Source organism: Boleophthalmus pectinirostris, unplaced genomic scaffold, assembly GCF_026225935.1.
Source record: "Boleophthalmus pectinirostris isolate CB_2022bp ecotype Guang Dong unplaced genomic scaffold, ASM2622593v1 HiC_scaffold_1, whole genome shotgun sequence".
Taxonomy (NCBI): Eukaryota; Metazoa; Chordata; class Actinopteri; order Gobiiformes; family Gobiidae; genus Boleophthalmus; species Boleophthalmus pectinirostris.
This window is the reverse complement of record NW_026570970.1, coordinates 34,301,010-34,325,387: the sequence shown is the minus strand read 5'-3', so window position 1 is coordinate 34,325,387 and position 24,378 is coordinate 34,301,010. Positions and strand designations below refer to the sequence as shown.

The window sequence follows — 24,378 nt, the reverse complement described above, 5'->3', positions numbered from 1 at the left end:
TAGTAGTAGTAGTAGTAGTAGTAGTAGTAGTAGTAGTAGTAGTAGTAGTAGTAGTAGTAGTAGTAGTAGTAGTAGTAGTAGTAGTAGTAGTAGTAGTAGTAGTAGTAGTAGTAGTAGTAGTAGTAGTAGTAGTAGTAGTAGTAGTAGTAGTAGTAGTAGTAGTAGTAGTAGTAGTAGTAGTAGTAGTAGTAGTAGTAGTAGTAGTAGTAGTAGTAGTAGTAGTAGTAGTAGTAGTAGTAGTAGTAGTAGTAGTAGTAGTAGTAGTAGTAGTAGTAGTAGTAGTAGTAGTAGTAGTAGTAGTAGTAGTAGTAGTAGTAGTAGTAGTAGTAGTAGTAGTAGTAGTAGTAGTAGTAGTAGTAGTAGCAGTAGTAGTAGTAGTAGCAGTAGTAGTAGTAGTAGTAGTAGTAGTAGTAGTAGTAGTAGTAGTAGTAGTAGTAGTAGTAGTAGTAGTAGTAGTAGTAGTAGTAGTAGTAGTAGTAGTAGTAGTAGTAGTAGTAGTAGTAGTAGTAGTAGTAGTAGTAGTAGCAGTAGTAGTAGTAGTAGTAGTATGTCAGTAGTAGTATGTAGTAGTAGTAGTAGTAGTAGTAGTAGTAGTAGTAGTAGTAGTAGTAGTAGTAGTAGTAGTAGTAGTAGTAGTAGTAGTAGTAGTAGTAGTAGTAGTAGTAGTAGTAGTAGTAGTAGTAGTAGTAGTAGTAGTAGTAGTAGTAGTAGTAGTAGTAGTAGTAGTAGTAGTAGTAGTAGTAGTAGTAGTAGTAGTAGTAGTAGTAGTAGTCAGTAGTAGTAGTACTAGTAGTAATAGTAGTAGTAGTAGTAGTAGTAGTAGTACAGTTGTAGTAGTAGTAGTAGTAGTAGTAGTAGGTAGTACAGTAGTAGTAGTAGTAGTAGTAGTAGTAGTAGTAGTCAGTAGGTAGTAGTAGTAGTAGTACTATTAGTAGTAGTAATAGTAGTAGCAGTAGTAAGTAGTAGTAGTAGAAGTAGCAGTAGTAGTACCAGGACATGTAGTAGTGTGTATTAGTCGTAGTACCAGTACATATAGTAGTGTGTATTAGTACTAGTTGCAGTACATGTAGTAGTATGTATTAGTAGTAGTACCAGTATATGTAGTAGCATGTATTAATAGTAATAGTACATGTAGAAGTAAGTATTAATAGTAGTCGTAGTATGTTGTAGTAGTAGCAGTACATGTAGTAGTAGTAGTAGTAGTAGTAGTAGTATAGTATAGTAGTAGTAGCAGTACATGTAATAGTAGTTGTAGTAGTATGTAGTAGCAGTAATGTCTGAAGTCACTGGGTGGTTCAGTTACAATGAAGTGACAGGACTGAGCAAAGACAATGAATAAATAAACAGCAAAAAGCAGAAGGAAAACGAAGTGTATAAATAGTGAGAGATGAGAGGAAGAGAGAGAGAGGGGGTAGAAAAAGAAGGAAACAGAGAGAGCGGGGGGTTAGATGAAGAGAAAGACAGAAGAGGACATGAGCGATGACAGAGAGGAACAAAGATCTGGAGTGAGTGACAGAGAGAGAGAGAGAAGACAGATAGAGGGGAGATGAGAGGGAAGGAGAGTGAGGAGAAAGAGCAGCAGAGAGGAAAGAGATGAGAGGGAAGGAGGAGAGAAAGGAGGGAGAGAGAGAGAAAGAAAGAGAGTGAGATACAAGCAGGAAGAGAGAGAGAGAGAAAGGTTGAAAGAGGGATATGAAGACAAAGAGAGAGAGACAGAGAGAAAGACACAGAGAGGTACGAGGAGAAAGAGGACAGAGAGAAAGCCTGAAAGAGAAATACAAGGAGGAAGAGAGAGAGAAAGAGAGAGAGATATGAAGACAAAGAGAGAGAGAGAGAGAAAGGCAGAGAGAAAGATACAAGGAGAAAGAGAGAGACAGGGCGAAAGCGTGAGAGAGAGAGATACGAGGAGGAACAGAGAGACAGAGAGAAAGCCTGAGAGAGAGAGAGATACGAGGACAAAGAGAGAGAAAGGCAGAGAGAAAAAGGTTGAGAGAGAGAGATATATGAAGACAAAGAGAGAGAGACAGAGAAAGACACAAAGAGAGGTACGAGAAGAAAGAGAAGAGGAGAGAAGAGAGAGAGAGAGAGAGAGAGAGAGAGATACAAGGAGGAAGAGAGAGAGAAAGAGACAGAGAGAAAAGCAGAGAGATGAGAGAGAGAGAGAAGAGAGAGATACAGAGAGAAGAGAGAGAGAGAGAGAGAGAGATACAGAGAGAGAGAGAGAGAGAGAGAGAGAGAAGAGAGAGATACAGAGAGAGAAGAGAGAAAGATACAAGGAGAAGAGAGAGACAGAGAGAGAGAGAGAGAGAGAGAGAGAGAGATATACGAGGACAAAGAGAGAGAAAGAGAGAAGAAGAGAGAGAAGAGAGAGAAGAGAAAGAGAGAGAGAGAGAGAGATACAAGGAGGAAGAGAGAGAGAGAGAGACAGAGAGAAAGCCTGAGAGAGAGAGAGAGAGAAGAGAGAGAGAGAGAGAGAGAGAGAGACAGAGAGAGAGTGAGAGAGAGAGAGAAAGATACAAGGAGAAAGAGAGAGAGACAGGGCGAAAGCTTGAGAGAGAGAGAGATACAAGGAGGAATAGAGAGAGACAGAGAGAAAGCCAGAGAGAGAGAGATACAAGGACAAAGAGAGAGAGAGAGAAAGACAGAGAGAGAGAAAGACAGAGAGAAAGATACAAGGAGACAGAGAGAGAGACAGGGCGAAAGCCTGAGAGAGAGAGATACAAGGAGGAATAGAGAGACAGAGAGAAAGCCTGAGAGAGAGAGAGAGAGATACATGGAGAGAGAGATACATGGAGGAACAGAGAGAGACAGAGAGAAAGCCTGAGAGAGAGAGAGATATGAGGACAAAGAGAGAGAAAGGCAGAGAGAGAAAGAGAGAGAGAGATACATGGAGAGAGAGAGATACAAGGACAAAGAGAGATAGAGAGGTACGAGGAGGAAGAGAGAGAGAGAAAAAGACAGATAAGAAAGCGAGAGATACAAGAAGAGAGAGAGAAGGAGAGAGAGAAATGCGAGGAGAAAGTGATTGAGGATGAGGAGAGAAGCTGGGGGCAGAGGAAGGAGGGGGCCGAGATAACAGGATTAACATGGGGGGATGTTTCCTTTTCAATCTGGCAACCCACACATCGCACACTGTAAACACATGGCAACCCCCCAGACTGAGTGACCCACATATGAGTTCACCTAACGCTCTGAGCCCAGGGGGAGGGGCTAGGGGGGAGGGGGATCTGTGTGATGTACAGTGACGAGAGGCTCTGTTCTCATTCTCCATGTGGATGATGCACATTGTATAGATACATACATACAGGACGTCACAACATTCACATCTTTACTCGTGAGGGGAAACATTACAGAGATGTGAGTTCAGACTGCTGGACCATTTTGTCTAAAAATGTTTTTCTCCAGAAATTCTAATGTTATTTTTTTTTCCACCTCTTCAATTAATTAATGTTCTGCAAACGAGACAAAAAAATGACAAAAACTGAAAAGACTGTATCAGTGATCATGTTGAACCCATTGACCATTACTATTGCATTAAAGGGGCACTGCGCAACTTTACTGGTGTAGGTCCATCACCTGCTTGTTTCCATGGAGATGTTATTGCTTTGTTTTTTCTAGAACAGAGTTTTTCAATAGGTAATGTCCGCCTCCTCTGGGGGGCGCAAAAGAGCCCCTGCAGAGGCACGACACACACGTGAAGAAAAAATAACGGTCCACATGTGTCCACATCTGCAGCAGAAGCAGGGTGATTGTGCGTGCATGTGTGTGTGTATTATCTGTAAAATGATGTCACCATTCTGACAACTACTCATAGTTTGGAGCATCACCTTTTTTTGTCTTGTATACACCGCATGGACCACACCTCTTCCCGTACTCCACGTAGACCGCACCTCCTCCCGTACCTCCTCCCGTACCTCCTCCTCCCGTATCCTGCACGGACCACACCTCCTCCCGTACCTCCTCCCGTATCCTGCACGGACCACACCTCCTCCCGTACCACACCCACCTCCTCCCGTACCCCGCACGGACCGCACCTCCTCCCGTATCTCCTCCCGTACCACACCTCCCCCCGTACCCCGCACGGACCGCACCTCCTCCCGTACCTCCTCCCGTACCTCCTACCGCACCTCCTCCCGTACCTCCTCCCGTACCGCTCCTCCTCCAGTATCCTGCACGGACCGCACCTCCTCCCGTACCCCGCGTGGACCGTATCTTCTCGTGTATGTCGCGTGGGCCACGCCTCTTCTCATCCACAACGCTGGCTGTGCCTCTAAACCGGAAGTAAAACTAAGACTAAACCAGGTTGAAACCAGGGCTAAACCAGGACTAAAACCAGGACTAAAATTAGGACTAAAACCAAGTCTAAACCAGGTCTAAACCAAGTCTAAAATCAGGACTAAAACCAGGGCTAAACCAGGTCAAAACTAGGGGTGTGCAAAAATATCAAAATATCGATATATCATATCGTTTAATGTACTGATACAGTATCGATATCGTGGGCTGCTGTATATTGTATTGTTTTGTTGCAACATATTTGACATTTTCACTGTTTTGAGGATTAAAATGTTTGTGTTTCATATGAACTTGAAGTGGATTAACAAAGACTTTCACTATCACACCCATGATTTAGCCTTTATTTTTTATTGAATCGTATTGAATCAATTTGAAATATATCGAATTGAAAGCTCATTGTATCAAGATATGTACAGTGATCGTGGCCCATGTATCGAGGTATGTATCGTATCGACAACTTCTTAATGATACCCAGCCTTAGTTGGGGGGGGCTGACATTATCTACAGGGCTGACATTCACCCAATTTGAACACCCCTGGTCTAGAATGTTCCATGGTAGAGATTAATCCTACTGTATCTATCTCAAGGGAGACAATTATAGGCTACATTATAGGTCAGATCTGTGGAGATGCAACCCTATTTACAGAGAGAATTATTGTATTATTAAGCAATAGCTATAAGATAAATAGATAAATATTGTCTTGATCTCAAAAGGGAAATTCAGCAACCATTATTTTAGGCGCATAAAGATTTGCTTAATGTCATATTATGGAACATTCCAGGCAAAGCAATAACATCTCCATGGAGACGAGCAGTTTTTAAACCTGCCAGTTCAAAACCAAAAAAAAAGATTGAAAACAGACCAGTATTTTTGGCAGGTTTCACTTGGACACTTGTCATTGTAATCGTGACCTCGAGCTGCTCTGTTTACACTGATAACAGAGACAACTCCAAATAAAACTTCTACTTTGAAGAGGAGAAAGCGGGATAAAATATGCTTTTGTTTTGGCGAAACCTCAAATATCTTAGATCAAATTGCCTGAAAAACTGTGGTAGGATTGAAAATGTAGCGACAGTGATTCCTCTGACGGGCACTTTTTAAACTATTTTCTGATTTGTGTTCTAATGTTGTTACCTGGAGTTGTGTTTTTGTTTCATTCACACATGTTTAAAACATAAACACATAAACAGTGTGTTTGTTTCTCAGTGACACTGCACCTTTTCACAACTCTCAGCGCCCAACTCTCTAAAGGAAACATCAAGTAGCATGCTAACTAGGGATGGGCATTCCATGAAATTTTCTTAATCGATCGTCGGAAGAATTAACGATCGATTATTGATTCATCATTAATGTTTTTATATTAAAATGATCATCATTATTATTACTATCTGCACTACTAATCTGCATAAATAAATTCAACTTTACGACATATAAACCGTAACAACTCTAGAGCCACATCAATCCGTTTGACATTATGTGTTTAATTCAGTTTTGCGCAACTCTCACAGAAACCAAACTTAAAACCGCATCGCTAATTTGCATAAACTCAGCGAAGATAAAACTACAGCTTCTTGTGTCGCTGATGTGGTTCAATTTCTGTCGGATTAAAAGACATGACTCAGGTGAATACAGGTTAGTGTGACCAGATTTGTGTTTGTCAAAACCAGGACACCGTACGGGGGGAGGGAGGTGGGGACTCGTCATCGACATTGAGCGACTCTCACCTGGTAAAGCTTTTTCCCACTGGACACCGAAACATATGTGCTGCTTTGTACACTGTGCACATGGACTCCCACTTGTCCCGAACGCAACAGAAAGCGTGGAATTTCTTGTACAAATCATTGTTAAATACACATTTGTGCTTCGGCACGCTGCAGACTGACCTACTGTTTGTGTCTCGCTCCTTCTGAGTGCAGAGAGACACATGTACAGACCCCTGTTTGGTCACGCTACGCACAGCAACCTACATTCGGTTTGTCGATTAAAATTAACGTAATCGATGAAATTCTTAATGATCAATTATCGATTAATCGATTAATCATGCCCATCCCTAATGCTAACACACACTTTCTGATAGTCAAACAATAAAACACTTATTAACAATTAGATGCAAATCGAACACAGTAGACCTACAACAAACACTACAAAACTAGTACTACTACTACGACGACGATGACGATGACTCCTACAAACACTACTACTACTACTACTACTACTACTACATACACTACTACTACTACTACTACAACTACAAACACTACTACTACTACTACACACTACTACTACTACTACACTAACACTACTACTACTATAACACTCTACAAACACTACTACTACAACTACAAACAACTACTACTACTACAACTACAACACTACTACTACTACAACTACAAACACTACTACTACTACTACTACTACAAACACTACTACTACTACTCCTACAAACACTACTACTACTACTACTACTACTACTACAAAACACTACTACTACTACTACTACTACTACAAACACTACTACTACAACAAACATTACTATAACTACTACTACAAACATTATTACTACAACTACAAACACTATTAGCACTACTACTACTACTACTACTACTACTACAAACACTATTACTACAACTACAACTGCAAACACTACTACTACTACTACAAACACTATTACTACAAGTACAACTGCAAACACTACTACTACTATTACAACTACAACAACAAACACTATTACTACTACTATAACTACTACAACTACAAACACTACTACTACAACTACAAACATTACTAGTACTACTACAAACACTATCACTACAACTACAACAACTACAAACACTATTATTACCACTACAACAACCACAAACACTACTACTACTACTACTACTACTACAAACACTACAACTACTTCTACAAACACTATTACTAAAACTACAACTACTATTACTAGCCTACTGCAAGCACTACTACTACTACTACTACTACTACTACTACTACTACTACTACTACTACTACTACTACTACTACTACTACCAAACAAATACATGGAGAAAATATCAGGAGGGGCGCCTTTAAGAAACCGTTTGTGAGGTCTGAAATAAGCGCTTCCATTCTGTGCGAGTTGGAGAGCCTATGGCAGGAGAATGACAGGAAGAGGAACCAGCTGTGTCCTGCAGAGGTGGAGACACTTCCTGCTGCTGGACCTCCACACACAAACCCCACCTGAAAAAGTTACACACTGTAGCTTTAGCTGGGCACCGCTCTCAAGGACATCTGCTTAAAAACTCTTGAAATACCAGTACTATACCAGATAAGAAACAAGTAACAAAATATGAACTCAATCGAACAAGTATTCATAGTTAATACTGAAACTCATTCTCTGCATTTGACCCATCCTTCGGGAGCAGTGGGACCCATCTCCAGTTCAGGAAACCCGGCCAGAGACAGGGAGAACACGCAAACTCCTCACCTGTCCAGTCAGAACCACATGCTTTGACCAAACTTTACAAAGATGAGTGGATCTGGAGCTCTATCCTGTCTCCCTGATTTGAGCTGGGGGTGATTGGATGGGGGTGATTGACAGGTGGATCGACCAATCAGAGAGATGCATGCTTTGTTTGGGTCAAAACAAACATGGCGGATTAAACGTAAAAAGGAGAAAAACAACATAAAGGACTGAGAAATAGAGTGAGAATTTTGGAGAGATGACTTCTGCATTTACTACTACTACTACTACTACACCACCATAACTAATACTACTACTACTACTACTACACCACCATACTACTACTACTACTACTACTACTACTACTACTACTACTACTACTACCACCAACTACTACTACTACTACTACTACTACTACTACTACTACTACTACTACAACTACTACTACTACTACTACTACTACTACTACCACCTACTACTACCACCTACTACTACAACTACACTACCACTACTACTACTAGTAGTAGTACCACTACCACTACCTGCTAATAGTTCTTCTACTATCACTATTACTACTTTGTACCACACTACCACCTACTACTACCACACTACCACCTACTACTACCTACACTACTACTACTACTACCACCTACTACTACTAACTACTACTATCAATATTACCACTTACTACTACCACCACCACTAACTACTACTACTACAACAACTACTACCTACTACTGCCACTATCCCCACCACTAACTACTACCACCTTACTACTACTACTACCACTACTACTACCACTTACTACCACCACCACTAACTACTACTACTACCACTACTACTACTACTACTACTACTACTACTACTACTACTACTACTACTACTACTACTACTACTACTACTACATCACAAATACTTCAGTGATTATGTAAGCCCTGGCAGTTCTATGGAGCAGGTGGAGCAGGAAGCACCCTCCTCTTCCTCAGTGCATTCCTCTCTCCTCTCCAACCAAAAAAGAAAATGACCATCACAGCCACATCCTAACAGCACACGTACAGAGCTGGAAAATATGAATCAAATCACCGTTAAAGAAGACATACTGTGCTTGTGTCTGCTTTATAGTTCTAATCTATGACACCCATGGAGCATTACGTTATAATTTGGGCATTTTAAATCACAATATTCATCTAAAAGAACTTAATAAAAGAAACAAATCCACTGACTTCAGTGTTAGAAAACTGCGGTGCCCAACAGGAGCTGACGTGGCCATAAAGCTCATCACAACAAAGCACTGTGCAGCTGTGGGCCCTTCCGATGGAGACTAGCACATCACACTAGCGGGCAGAAGTGCACCAAAATGACTTTGCCTCGCCGCCAAATCCTACATGTATCATCGATTAAGAAACTAAAATTGGATAACGAAGTAAGTACATCATGACCAATGTCTTGAATACAGGAGGATAAAGATGGCTCAAAGAAGCACAAATTTCTCTAAATACAACTTAACTAAATACATGAAAAAAAGTCTTACACTTATCACAACTCTGTAAAGGCCCCGTAATATCAAATTTGTGTTTTATTTTAGAAACATCAAGATTAAAAAGGTCCTGTATCTGACGTTTTCTCCATTTACTTGAGAAAAACAAGTCTTAGTACAGGTACTGTATATTGTAGCTCTTGAGGTCAAAGTAATCCTGTTGTGTACTGTTTGTGAAATCCCTCAGTCATCCAGATAGGATCCATGGCAAACGGAGAAATCCAACGGTGCCACTTGGACAAAAGTTCAGAGTAGTTTCAGTGTAGTGAGCTGGTCCCTTCAGGCAGATATAAGGCAATATCCACCAGAGTCTGACCAGAAGTGAAGAAGAAGCTTGGATGAGCTGAGAAGTGTATTTGATCAACTTTTGTCCAGTTGACAGAATTGAATTTTTCCTTTGCTCTTCTGTGTACTGTCTGTAGTAAATTCTAAAGATTTTATTGTCCGAGAATCAGGAAATGCACTGTTAGCATGCTTTTTACGTTACAGCAAAACTGTAGTTTGCTCTAGGAAAGTTGTGAGAAACGCTTATAAACTAATCGTGGTGAATAATTCAGATAATGTGTTAGGGAAGTGAAGAATAGCTTTGAACCACTCCAAACTGTTTACATTTTTTAAATTCATTTTAAGCCAGTAAAAACACAGCAGGATCATAGACTGTACAGACTGAATGTGACGTCACCCACAATGTTCGGCTCCAGCCAAATTAAGTCAATGAAGGCAAGAGTTATAGAGGCCAATTTGTCAAGAGTCAAGATCCATATTTGGAATTCCAAGTGCATGTATCATAGCAACTAAAGAGCTAATCAGGAGGTGTAAAAAATTTGGTTTATTCCTTGTAGGGATGCACAGATCCAGACTTTGTAGTTCTAATACCAATTCCGATAGCTTTAAGTATCTGCCAATACCCAATATTAACCAATACCAGTGCAGAGACTGAAAAAAATAATAAAATGAGATAGAAATTACCCAAAACTGTTATTTATCTCTCAAGAAACAAAAGAACAACTGTGTGTAAATAAACTTTCAAACATTATGAAACTTTCTGAGCTGACTACGACCTGTAAATAGTCTTATTATATCAGTGTATAGGCCCAACCAGGACATCAGTTGAACCGATATTTGTGAGCCAATATCCAATCCAGTGAATTTTTCAGTATCGACGCCAATATCCAATACCAGTATCAGAACGGTGCATCCCTACTTATGACCTGTTAACCACTACTAATTAAATTAAACAAAAGACATCACTATCCGGATAACACTCCTCATCCTCAAATGTAAACTTATTTTTTCTGTACTTATTTCTCCCACCATCATCAGCGCACTTCATACAATCAAAGCTAACTGGACGCACTTCTCTGTCTGAAGAGCTTTAATCTGACTTTAAAAAGCAGATTTAGTTGAAACTTCAGAGCAGATTTGTGCTGTTAAACATTGCCTCTCAAAGTTCATCTTTATCATCTCTGATCTGTGAGATAATCCTCGTCACAAACATACCTGGAGTTGTGTTTGGTTTCATTTACGTGTGTGTGTGTGTTTTTAAACTCCATACACCTTCACTTGAATCGTTTGGATGATTTCATCTCGGGAAATGCCCATCTCTTCTCAATCCATTTTGTAATTTTTCTTGAGTTCTCCAACCATCTTAAAACTTTTTTGTCTGTTTTTGCTAAAGTGTGCGTTGTGTCACCACAGTAACTACTGAACATTCCTCCACAGATACTTCGCAGCTGACATCAACATTCTTTGTGGGTGTGAAGCTAACTGTAGGCACCGCTCTGTTTGATTCGGTTAGACTTTGATTTAACACATTACAACCCGTTTTGTATTTTTTCTTGACTTTTCAGACCATCTTAAATCATTTCTGTCTTGGTTTGTTAGTGTGCGCATCGTGTCACCATGGCAAGCGCAGAACATTGCTCAATAGACATACATGCAGTACACAACAGAGAATACTCCAAAGAATACACATGTACAGATTAGATCTGTGTCTCTGTCCTGCTCTGAGGGAGACTGTTGTCAGCAGAACTTTCCTAAACATTTGTGAACATGTTGAAGCTTGCGTCTCTGTGTTCAGGTTTCCTCTGACTCAGCCCTGTGGAGTTTGGACACTTCTACAAAAAGACCGATTCTAATTCCTTCTTAAAGTGCCTATGACAGGTTGGACTATTTATTCACTAAAACACTGTTAAGATCATTATATTTAAGAGTTTACTAAAAATATATTAGTCTTTATTATATTATCATTGAAATTTTACTTCGTAGTTGGAAATCATGACATAATGTTAGGGAATTCCACAACTGTCACCTCACAGCGACCTTGTACACTGGGCCAAAACTCGTCTATTGTACACGGAAATACACGGATCTGATAAATAAAAATATATAAGAAAGCACCATTATTTCTTGAAATAAAGTTTAAAGTATCCGGGAAAAAAATGGTTTCTTGCATGCTAATTATTCATTTTAACTTTTGGACAGAATTCTCTCAGCATGATTCTTCATTATGAGACTCTCTAAAGTAGAACTCTCTATGGCTGTGTTCGAATGTCCACCCGAGTCCCTAACCCCTCATTCATCACTCGCCAGCCCGCACCTATTTGGATACGCAGCTCACTACATTCAGGTCACATGACATGGTGTCTAGATGAAAAAAAAGTCAGCGAAACTCTGATTTAACTTGATTCTGTCATAAATAATGATCGGTCGGTTTATGTGAAAACTTATGAGTCAATCTGATCTGAAATATTTGCTTTTGTTTGAGATGTGGAAATTATCAATCTTGACATCGATCTCAAATTATCAATCAACAGCTAGAATTAAGGCAAGTGGCTAACACTACCACCGCTTACACCATTAGTCGTGTTTTATTCAGAATCAGGATCAACAAAACCATAAATCAGCGCTTCTATGTACCGTATTTTTCGGACTATAAGTCGCACCTTTTTTTCATGGTTTGGGTGGTGCTGCGACTTATACTCCTGTGCAACTTATATATTAAACTGTTCACAATGACAGCAGCGAGAGGTTCTAGTCTTGTGTGTGAGTATCTGCTGCTCCTGTTCCTCCTGTACCACTGTCACTTCACTCTACTGCGCATGTGTCCTGCAGAAAGAGCCTCTGTCCTGTCAGTCGATCGCACCATTACTTCTGTACCACTGATCAATTTAACATTTAAACAAACTTGAAAAGATGACTGAGAAGACTGAACACAAATGCCCCCAAAAAGAAAATCATATTTTGCAGATTACAAGCTGCAAGGAGCAAAATATGCAGCCGAAAATGGTAATCGATCAGCAGAAAGAAAGTTTGGAGTGAGTGAAACTTCTGAGGGACTGGTAGAAAGCAGGGATGGAGAACACAGCTTCACACCATGCAACTTTTCTGGAAGTCATTGGATGAATGGACAAAGCCTGGACTTCAGACAACTGAAACCATCCTGTTGGGATTCAAAAAGGCCGGAATAATTCTAACTGGAACTGATGCTGAGTCTGAGGACAGCGACACAGAAGAGGAAGTGGCGCTCTGTTTACCTCCGGAGGTCGTGGAGTTGTTCAGAAGTGACACCGAGGATGAAGAACTGAATGGATTTCGTGATTTGGAGTGAGATGGAGAGTTTGGTAAACTTGTGAAAGAGCTACAATTGTGTTGCTTGTTCAGAGAAAAGGAAACTTGTTTATGCAACATTTGACATTTTCAGTTTTGATGAGTAAAATGGGCATTTTTCAAATTAAAGGTGTATTGTGTAACTTTTCTGGTGGAGGGTCCATCAAATGCTTTTCTCCACGGCTTTATCTGGAATGTTTCACAGTATGGCATTAAACCTTTCTATCTTCATGGAGACCAAACCAGACCAAGTTACAGGTCAGATCTGCGGAGAGGCGACCCCGCTCACAGTCAGAATACCTGTTTCTAGGTATTTTTGAGCTTTAAACCCACCTGTAATTGAATAAATGTAAGGTAGAGCTGTTTAATGTCATACTGTGGAACATTCCAGGCAGAGAAATAGCATCTCCATAGAAACAAGCAGGTGACGGACCCCCAACCAAAAAGTTACACAGTGCACCTTTAACTTTGCACAAACTTAGTGACTTTTTTAACCGCATAGAATCGATTTTAAATATATCGTATTGAATCGAAAGTCAACTGTATCGAAAATCTTATCTTATCGTGGCCTATTTATCGAGGTATGTATCGTATCGGCAACTTCTTAATGATACCCAGACCTAATCACAACCAAATCAAAACAATCAAATGACAAAATCTCCTGTCTTACTCTGCATAAACACTGCTCACCCTGTTGATACTTTGCAGGAACATCACACTGGGGGAGTTCTGCCTCTATGTTTATGACGGAATGTTCAGAAATTACCATGGTGACACAATACGCACATTTGCACATTAACGCCGACTAAAAAGTTCATCTGAAAAACTCAAGAAAACACACAAAATGGATTTAAACCGCACAGTTTCAAGAGTCTATGATTGATACAAAGCTGGGGTGACCAGGATTTCAAAATCAAAAACTGGTTTGTGGTGGTTGGTAATAATAAAACTGTGAAACGAGTGTGTAATTAAGGAAAATTGTTACGCAGAAACCATTTATGACTAACATGTGACTCAGTATAGTCACATTTTCGCTGTGTTCTGGTTGTTTTTAAGCAGTTTTTCTGTATTTTACATAAACCGATGACAATATGTGCGTCTCTTTACTGTCAAACTGGTCAAAAATATGAAAAAAATTGGGACAAATCACTGTTTTTTTATAAATCTGCAGGGACAGGGGACACAGGACTCAAAACTGGAACTGCCCCCGGGTAAACAGGGACGTCTGGTCATGTTCAGCGTCCACGTTTAGGAATTTAATTTTCAACAAAACGGCAACTAACTGAAAAACTGTGACTGCAATTTTATGTGTAACAGACTTGTATAACAGCGCAAATCTCTCCTGTTGTAGTTCCAGCTAAGTCAGTTTTTTCTGGTCAGATTGTGTTAAAACAAAGCTCGGATCACAGTCTAACTTGAGTAACAGCTTCAGACAGAGCAGTGCCTACAGTTAGCATCACACCTCCAGGGAATTTTGATGACATCAGCTGCAAAGTTTGGATTTGTAGAAGCATGTCCTGAAACGTGATTCTTCTATTAGTTTGAAAAATCACAGCAAATAATTCTTCAAAATCGTGCTTCAAAATGTTCGGTGAGTCTTTTTGACGGAAGAGTTCTACAGCCACTCACACAAACCCTGCATATTTAGTTCTTTTCTCAAACAGAAAGCAGAATACAGGAAGTGCTCCACTGTGTTTTTAAACTCCACACACCTTCACTTAGGGGTGTAAAAATATCCAAATCTCTCAGTACGATATTTTCACGATATACATCTCATGGTACGATATTTATTGTGATATTTTGTGGAGGCGAACAAAACTGTTAACTGTTGTTTCTCTTAAAATGCCTTGACAAGACTTAATCGAAAGAACTAAGACTTAAAAGTGCTTAGAACTGTTATTTCTTCATGTAGTCTGCACTGAAATGGAGCAAAGGATCATGGTCTACGTAGTTCCCTCTGTCTTTTTTTAGCTTTGCCACCATAACTCTTACTTTAAACAAAGAGACTTGTAATTCGATATATTGTGATGGTCCACGATATTATTGTGAGAATTTTGACGATATGATATCATGATATTTCGGTTATTGTTACATCGCTACCTTCACTAGAATCATTTGGATGATTTCAGATTTGGAATTGCCAATCTCTACTCAACTTATGCTCTATTCTTTTGAATGTCGAGAGTCGATAAATCCGAGTCAGTTCTCCCAACGATCTGATGTACCGTAAATGCATTCCATTGCAATAATCAGGAAAATATGGATGCTGTTTGCTTATGTAGTTAACATCAGGTAATAATAAATAGTGCTAATAAATAGAGTCTGTTAGTTAATTTTCGGCGACTCAGTAATGACAGTTTGACTATTGCGTGTTCAGAAATCCATCCAACTCGGTCTGCTCCAAACTAGTCCAAGTTTGTGTTTCGGAACCTCGATTTGATTGGCCGTTACATTGCACTTTCTCAAGGTGGAGGTCATTTTTTTCCCTGAGTCTCGAGCTCAATAGAATGCAGCATAAAGGGAAGAAGGAGCTGTTAACTTGGAAACTACTGCTTCATGATATCACAAGTTGGAACAGTGCAATTTGAGCTTTGGTAAATGTAGACTTAGATTTAGATAAACTAATAATAAAGGATTACTCAGACATGTGTGAATGAAACAAAACACAACTCCAGGTCTGTTTTTGTCGAGGAAACAACAATAGAACATGATTTAAAGCTCATAGGAGTCAATTTTGCATAATATAAGACCTTTAAAAGTCTGTACTGTTTATATGCAGGAAATTAAGATTGAAAGACATTTTTTTTTAATAAGAAAAAAGTCAAATCATAACCCGTTATCAATCAGTATGTATTAACCCCACAATCATACAATTTTGTATATGGAAAGTATTAAAAATCAGATACCAAAACTAGCACCGAAACTAGATTCTCATTTGAGCAGGTATCGATACTTTTTTTAGTGTCTCATTCACCGGATGGAAATGAACCTTTTTTGAATGTCTTTAGAATGATCTTGAACTGTATCATAACAAGTAAAAAGACCGAATTAAAGTTCTTCGTAGACTCAGCGCACACCACCGTCGTCACCTTGTCGCTGTCATTTTTGATTATGAATCTGCGCCGAAGTCTATGCGCCACGAAGCAATTCACCGCCACAATAGCATTCATGTACATACAAAATGAAGCGGGAAAGCGGAGTATAGGAAATGTATGTAGTAGAGCGGATGTAGAGAGGACCAGTCACAGCCCTTATTGTCTACGTCGCTTCCCTAGGCTGTCTGCGTTGTTTTGAAGCGTAGTTAGAAAATTTCAGAGGTCCACGTCAGTTGACCAATGAGGGATTACACATATATAATAGAAAAGAAAGTACTATTATTTAATGCTGAAAGTCACACTGTATTGTCTAAATAAAGAGTATTTCTTTTTATTATCATTGTAGTATCAGAATCGGTATTGAGTATCGAGTGTGCTCCTTAGTATCAAGATTAGGGATGGGCATGATTAGTCGATGAATCGATAATTGATCATTAAGAATTTCATCGATTACGTTCATTTTAATCGACAAACCGAATGTAGGTTGCTGTGCGTAGCGTAAGGTGACCAAACATCTGTGTCCGGGGACAAACAGGGGGTAGTTCTCTGCACTCAGAAGGAGCGAGCAGACACAAACAGTCGGTCAGCCTGCAACATACCAAAGCGCAAATGCGTATTTAACGATGACTTGTACAAGAAATTCCACACTTTCCGTTCCGGTCAGGACAAGTGGGATGTCATGTGCACAGTGTACAAAGCAGCACATATGTGTCGGTGTCCAGTGGGAAAAAGCTTTGCCAGATGAGAGTCGCGTAATGTCGATGACGAGTCCCCACCTCCCTCCCCCCCCCCGTACGGTGTCCTGGTTATGACAAACGCAAATATGGTCACACTAACCTGTATTCACCTGAGTTGTGTCCTTTAATCCGACAGAAGTTGAATTCCATCAGTGCACAAGAGCTGTTTTTTTTCTTCGCTTAGTTTATGCAAATGAGCTATGTGGTTTTAAGTTTGGTTTCTGTGAGAGTTGAGCAAATCTGCATTAAACACATTCTAATGTCAAACGGGCTGATGTGGCTCTAGAGTGGTTACGGTTTATATGTCGTAAAGTTGAATTTATTTATGCAGATTAGTAGTGCAGAGAGTAATAATAATAATGATAATTTTAATATAAAAACATTAATGATGAATCGATAATCGATCGTTAATTCTCCCAATGATCAATTAAGAAAATTTGATTGAATGCCCATCCCTAATCAAGATTGAGTTTGAAATTTTAGTCCTGTAAACTATAATCTAAGTAACATTTAAAGGTGCACTATGTAATGTTCTGATTGGGGGTCCGTCACCTTCTTGTTTCTATGGATATGTCATTGCAGTGCCTGGAAGGTTCCACAGTGTGACATTAAACAACTCTATCTTACATTTATGCAATCGCAGATGGGTTTATAGCTCAAAAATACCTAGAAAAACAGACATTCTGACTGTGAGCGGGGTCGCCTCTCCACTGATCTGACCTGTAACTTGTAGGTTTCAACCCATACTGTGAAATATTCCAGAGAAAGCAATAAAAGCTCCATCGAGAAAAGCATTTGACGGACAATCCACCAGAAAAGTGACACGACGCACATTTAAGTGTTGACAAAAAACAACACAGCGTGAATCTAAAAATATCAAAACTTGTGAATGCTGCTATTGACGATGTTTTATGCAAATCACAAAACAAGTCATAACATTCCCCATAACTCTGAAGTAAACTCTGCCACTCCCGCCCATAAAACTGCAGTGAAAGTTATGTTAAGTAATGTGACGCTTCTGAAACAACCGAACAAGCACAGGAAGAACATGCAAACTCCACTCAGAAAGCTCAGGAGTCTAACCCACAACCTCCAACTGGACCTGTCACCGTAACACATTTTTAAGCCCAATATGTTGCTACTAGGGATTTAACGATATTTAAGTCTCACCATACAATATTTTCATGATGATACGATATTTCTTGCAATATTTTGTGGCGGTGAACAAAACTGTGAATTACAGGTGGGGATCGTTAAGAAGTTGTCGATACGATACATACCTCGATAAGTAGGCCACGATAAGCTAGATACCTCGATACATAGGCCACGATACGATACACACCTCGATACATAGGCTACGATACGATACATATCTCGATACATAGGCCACGATATCTCGATATATATAGGCCACGATACGATACATACCTCGATACACAGGCCACGATATGATACATATCTAGATACAGTGCACTTACAGTTGAGTACTATATATATTTCAAATCAATTCCATTGCGATTCAGTAAAAATAAATCATGGCTGTGATACTAAAAGTCTTTGTTAAGCCACTTTTTGTGAAAAGTTCACATGAAACACAAACATTTTAATCCTCAAAAAAGTGAAAATGTCAAATGTGTTGCATAAATGACATAATAATTCATTAAAATACAAAAAAATACTCTCGGCGATATAATGATATAGCAGCCGCACAATATCGATACTATATCATCACATTGAACGATACAGTGTATCAATATTTCAATATTTCTGCACAACCCTACTGTGAATATTCTACTTTTTTCCCTTAAAATGCCTTGACAAGACTTAACCCAAAGAACTAAGATTTAAAAGCTTAGAACAGTTATTTCTTCATGTAGTCAGAGCATAGGATCATGGTCTATGTAGTTCCTTCTGTTTTTTAAGCTATTGCTGCACCATAACTATTGATTTCAGTGAATAGATTTGTAATTTGATATATTGTGATATTGAGACTTTCGACGATACGAAATCACGATATTTCGGTTATTGTTACATCACTAGTTGCTACAGAGAAATATTATGATAAACGATAATATTGGAAGTACTTCACGCCACTGACACAAAGCAGGAGGATCCAAGTACACAGATTTTAAAGGGCCCATATTTATTCTATTTTCTGATCTCTGTTATAACACTCTTGCGATGTCATGTGGTAATACAGGAAGTGCTCCACTGTGTTTTTAAACTCCATGCAGCTTCACTACAATCATCTGGATGATTTCAGACCTGGAATTGCCAATCTCTACTGAACTAAAGGTAAAAGTTAGCTGTTATCTTGAAAACTACCGCTTCATGACATCACAAGGTGGAACAGAGCATTTTGAGACTAATAAAACAGGATTACTCAAACATGTGTGAATGAAACAAAACACAACTCCAGGTCTGTTTATGATGAGGAAACATTATAACATACATTAAAGTCACAAGTAGGGGTGTGCAAAAATATCATAATATCGATATTAGGGGTGTGCAAAAATATCATAATATCGATATTAGGGGTGTGCAAAAATATCGGAATATCGATATATCGTATTGTTTAATGTGATGATACAGTATCGATATCGTGGGCTACTGTATCGATATATCACCAAGAGTATTTTTATGTGTGTTTTACAAAAATTTTTTTACAGAGCTACAGTTTTGTTGCTTGTGGAGTGAAAGGAAACTCATTTATGCAACACATTTGACATTTTGACACTGTTTTGAGGATTAAAATGTTTGTGTTTTATATGGATTTTGCACAAGAAGTGGTTTAACAAAGACTTTAAGTATCACAGCCATGATTTAGCCTTTATTTTTTATTGAACTGCATCGAATCGATTTGAAATATATCATATCGAATCGAAAGTGCACTGTATCGAGATATGTATCGTATCGTGGCCTGTGTATCGAGTATGTATCGTATCGGCAACTTCTTAATGATACCCAGCCCTAATTGAAATATATCTTATCATTGAATGTGATCATGTGTTTCGATATCGTGGGCTGCTGTATCGATATATCTCCAAGAGTATTTTTTGGTATATTTTATAAAATTATTTTGTTACAGCACTACTTTTTTGTTGCTTGTTTACAGGAAGGATGTGACACATTTGACATTTTCACTGTTTTGATTATTAAAATGTTTGAGATTATTAAAATGTTTGTGTTTCATATTCATTTTGCAAGTGGTTTAACAAACACTTTTTGTATCACAGTCATCATTTAGACGTTATTTTGCATTGAACTGTATTGAATCATTTGAAATATATCGTATCGATCTGTACAGAGATATGTATCGTATCGTGGCCTATGTATAGACATATGTATCGTATCGGCAACTTCTTAATGATAACCAGCCCTAGTCACAAGAGAATTTAGCACAAAATAGGATCTTTAAATATACAGTATCATATAAAAATAACACAATGAACCAATAATTTGCCATAGAAGTTATTTATTCAACTATCTACAGCTAAATTATACACATAAAATTATACAAAAGATAAATACTGAGCCCCAAAATGTATAGTTTCTGTTTTCATACTGAAGTCGATACAGAAATAATCGTGAGAGATCGAATTGGGAGTTTAACCCACAACCTCCTTACTGAGAGATGTTATGTAACGCAAGGCAGACGGGAACTGCACTCTAACCTACATAAAGCATTACAGGTAGTATAAAAAGAGGATATGGCAAACAGAAAGTAAGATCTGTTACACAATACAAAGGGCAGAGTTCGCACTATGGTATGAAACTGGTCTTAACATTTCTTTTATTAGGTGTTTTTATTGCTAAAAAGTTGCCTTGAACAACATACTTTGTGCTGGGGTTGTCAAAAATATCCAAAATCAGATAGTATCGAAACTAGATACTCATTTGAGCAGGTATCGATACTAAAAAAGTCACATTTATGACCCAACAATGAACCTTTCTATTGCCGTCTCTGTCTTTGTTATCGTGGAGATATCGAACTCGGTATTGAGTATCGAGTCTATTCCTTAGTATCGAAATAGAGTTGTGGCATCGTTATTGTGTGCAGGGGTCGCCTCTCCACAGATCTGACTTGTAGCTTGGCTCTGTGGCATTGTCCGCTTTTTATCCACAGAACATCCCAGTCAAAGCCATAACATCTCCATGGAGACGAGCAAGTGGAGGATGCTCAACCAGAAAAGTTACATGGAGTGGCTTTAACTTCGGATTGTTGCAAAGTGAAAAAGTGTTGTCATGATACTAAAATTTCAAACTCAACTTCGATACTAAGGAATAGACTCGATACTTAATACCAATTCCGATACCACACTGATAATACAAACACTCTTTAGACAACAGAATGTGATTTTCAACATTAAATAGTAGTTTTAGTATCAGTTAGTATCAGATTTTCAATACTTTTGACAATCCTAAAGACAGTGTCTTGTTTTAAAACTAAAAGCTCGGTGGTTCAAACTCAACTCTGACACTGACACCCTTCCCCCTTCCCATTTTTACTGTGTCCTTGGGCAAGTCATTTCACCCTCCTTGCCTATGTTCGACTATAAGTGTGTGTGAGACAGCATTGGTGCAGATCGTAAGCCATGGTTTTGTCACTGTGGACATATGCACCTAAATCTTCATTAGGATGTGATGATGCAGTATCGATATCGTTGGCTGCTGCATCGATATATTACCAAGGGTATATTTTGGTAAATTTTACTCGATTATTTTGTTCCAGAGCTACAGTTTTGTTGCATGTTTAGAGGAAGGAAACTCATTTATGCGACACATTTGACATTTTCACTGTTTTGATGATGAAAATGGGTGTTTTTCCACATGAACTTTGCACAAGAAGTGGTTTAACAAAGACTTTTATTATCTCAGTCATGACTTAGCCATTATATTTTATTGAACCGACCGTATCGAATCAGTTTGAAATATATCGTATCAAATTGAAAGTGCACAGTATTGGGATATCCTCCTGGGACCTGAAGAAAAAAAGTGTATTGCAATCTATATTTCTTATGATTTTTCTATCTATTTGGAGTTACACCTTAGCATTTAGATTTTGTTCTTTTTTTTTATATAATTTTGTCCTCAGTAATAGATGCTGGAGACGTTTTGGTGTTAAATCCAACCTAACAAAACAACTTTTTTGATGACTAACACGTCTAACAAGCTTCTACAGTCAACTCAAAATATTTTAGACTCCCTTTTGATTTCTTAATTCTTTTTTTTTTTTTTTTTTTTTTTTTTAAATCATAGTGCAACCACAGACTAACCCCTATTGAGGGTTTTTTGTTGTTGTCGTTTTTGTTTTTTCTTGTTTGTTTGGAGGGTTTTTTTTGTTTTTTTTATTCTGGACATGACCCATCCATCCATCTTCTTCCACTTATCTGAGGCCGGGTCATGGGGGCAGCCCTCTAAACAGGCACTCCCAGACTTCTTTCACCTCAGACACTTCCTCCAGCTCCTCCGGGGGGGACCTCAAGGCGTTTCCCAGGAGAGCCGGACATGATGGTACCCTATAATCCCCTAGCCCTATTTAGGCAGAGGAACTTAGTCCCCCCATTAAGAGTCTATCTCAAAACACTTAAAAGATAAACTGGTTAACTCAGTGTTCACTACAAATGACATAAATGAATGGGCCGGGTCTCAGGAGGATATGTATTGTATCGTGGCCTATGTATCGAGGTATGAATCGTATCAGCAGCTTCTTAATGATATCCAGCCCTTATGTTCATTTTTTTTTTCCTTTTCTATAGCCTAATCATGTGCGCAGGCCACACAATAGGTCTGCCTTTAGGTTTAGATCAACAATTTCACTGCACATGGTCAGAATCATTGTAATACACACGTTTCTTTACACTTTAAAAAACTATTAAAGGTCCTATATTAAGCAAAATGGACTCTTGTGAGCTTTAGGCCATGTTAGAATGCTGTTCCCACCTCGAAAACATACCTCAAGTTGCGTTTTCTTTCATTCACACGTGTTTAAGTAATCCTGCATTGTTAATCTGTGTATCTCCAAAAAGCTCAAAATACTCTGTTCCACCTTGTGATGTCATGAAGAGGTAGTTTTCCAGTTAACAGCTACCTTTAACCTTTTAGTTCAGTAGATTGGCAATTCCAGGTCTGAAATCATCTAGATCAGATATGTCAAACTCAGGCCCAGGGACCAAATTTGGCCCGCGATATAATTATATTTGGATTTTAGATCATATTATTATATTTATCAATTATCATGTATATATTTATTTAAAATGTTATTATTTTATATTCTGCTTGTAAGGATTCAGTGTTTAAGCAAAACTATTATTAAACATTTATTTTAATAAGAAAAAATTTTACATTACATATTTCGAAAAGAAGAGAAAACATGCAGACGTTGATGAAATTTGTCAATAAATATTTAGTTTGGCCCACGACTTCTCCCAGTTTTTAATTTCGACCCTCTGTGAATTTGAGTTTGACACTCCTGACGTAGATGATTCTAGTGAAAGTGTATGGAGTTTAAAAACACAGTGGCGCACTTCCTGTATTAGGCCTACCACATGACATCACAAGGTGCGACCGAGTGTTTTACGTCTGAGAGAAGAAATCAGCCTTAATATGCAGTTTTGTGTGTTAAACGTGTGTGAATGAAACAAAAACACAGGTCCAAGTCTGTTTGTGATGAGGAAACAACATTAGAACATCGATCAGAAAATAGCGTCATACGTGCCCTTTACGCAAAAAAATTTGGTAACGTAATTTATCACCAAACTACATAGTATAATTATGGCAAGTTAAACAAGTCCACTACTGCATTGTGCTACAAAATATTCCTTTCCACAAATCCCAAATACGCCTCCTCACGCTTCAAACGGAAATGCCACTTCTAAAAATAAACCGAACCGAAAGCAGATTTTGGGGCTGAATTTGAGACCTACCTGCCTCCACCGTGTCCGACAGGTCGTGGTTCGCCGCAGTCCGGGGAAACTCCTTCATCTTGCGGGCGCTGAGGTTGAGCACCCCGCTGACCGCCGCCTCCTCCAGAGCCCGCTCCAGCCCGCGGTTATGGGGCAGATTGACGCCGACGATGTGACTCTGGAGCGGGGCAGAGGCGAGCTGGGAGACCGGGGGGCGAGAGGCGCACTCCGGTCCTAGCGTCGCCATGATGATGATGGTGAAAATAAATACGAATCCCAGTGATAATCCTGCAGGAGCGGAGGGGGGAGCTGCCGCGGTGGGTGTCCCGGGGAGAGTGCGTGGGAGCCGGGGAGCAGCAGCAGCAGCAGCAGAGCGCGGTCCTGGAGCGCGCAGATCCAGCTCCTGTCGCCGCTGCGCTGAGACTGATGTGGCCGCTCTGCCTCCCACACTGCGCCGCCGAGGAAAGCTCCCCACACCGAGCACGAACCACAGCTCCACTTCCGCTTTCATAATAAAACAGAAACAGAAAACGCTCTGTTCTACCTTGTGATGTCATGTGCTCCACTGTGTTTTTAAACTCCATGCAACTTTACTAGAATCATTTGGATGATTTCAGCTCTGGAATTACCAAACTCTACTGATCTAAAGGCAGTGTTGGGAAGGTGACTTTTAAAATGTATTCCCCTACAGATTACAGATTACATACCCCAAAATGTAGTTTGTAACGTAATCCATTAAATTACTTAAAGTGAGTAACGTAA

The 24,378-nt window shown here is 39.2% G+C and overlaps 1 protein-coding gene across 2 annotated transcripts in view; it reads right to left on the bottom strand.

Annotated features, from left to right (window-relative positions):
- Positions 1-24,039, bottom strand: part of lrch1 (leucine-rich repeats and calponin homology (CH) domain containing 1) — a 107,079-nt gene extending 83,040 nt beyond the window's left edge. For both annotated transcript variants that reach the window (XM_020931675.2, XM_055148258.1), the window contains exon 1: positions 23,638-24,039. In XM_020931675.2, the coding sequence (XP_020787334.1) occupies positions 23,638-23,863 (226 nt within the window). In that variant the 5' untranslated portion in view covers positions 23,864-24,039. The remainder of the gene's footprint in view (positions 1-23,637) is intronic.
- Between the last annotated feature and the right edge of the window lie 339 nt (positions 24,040-24,378).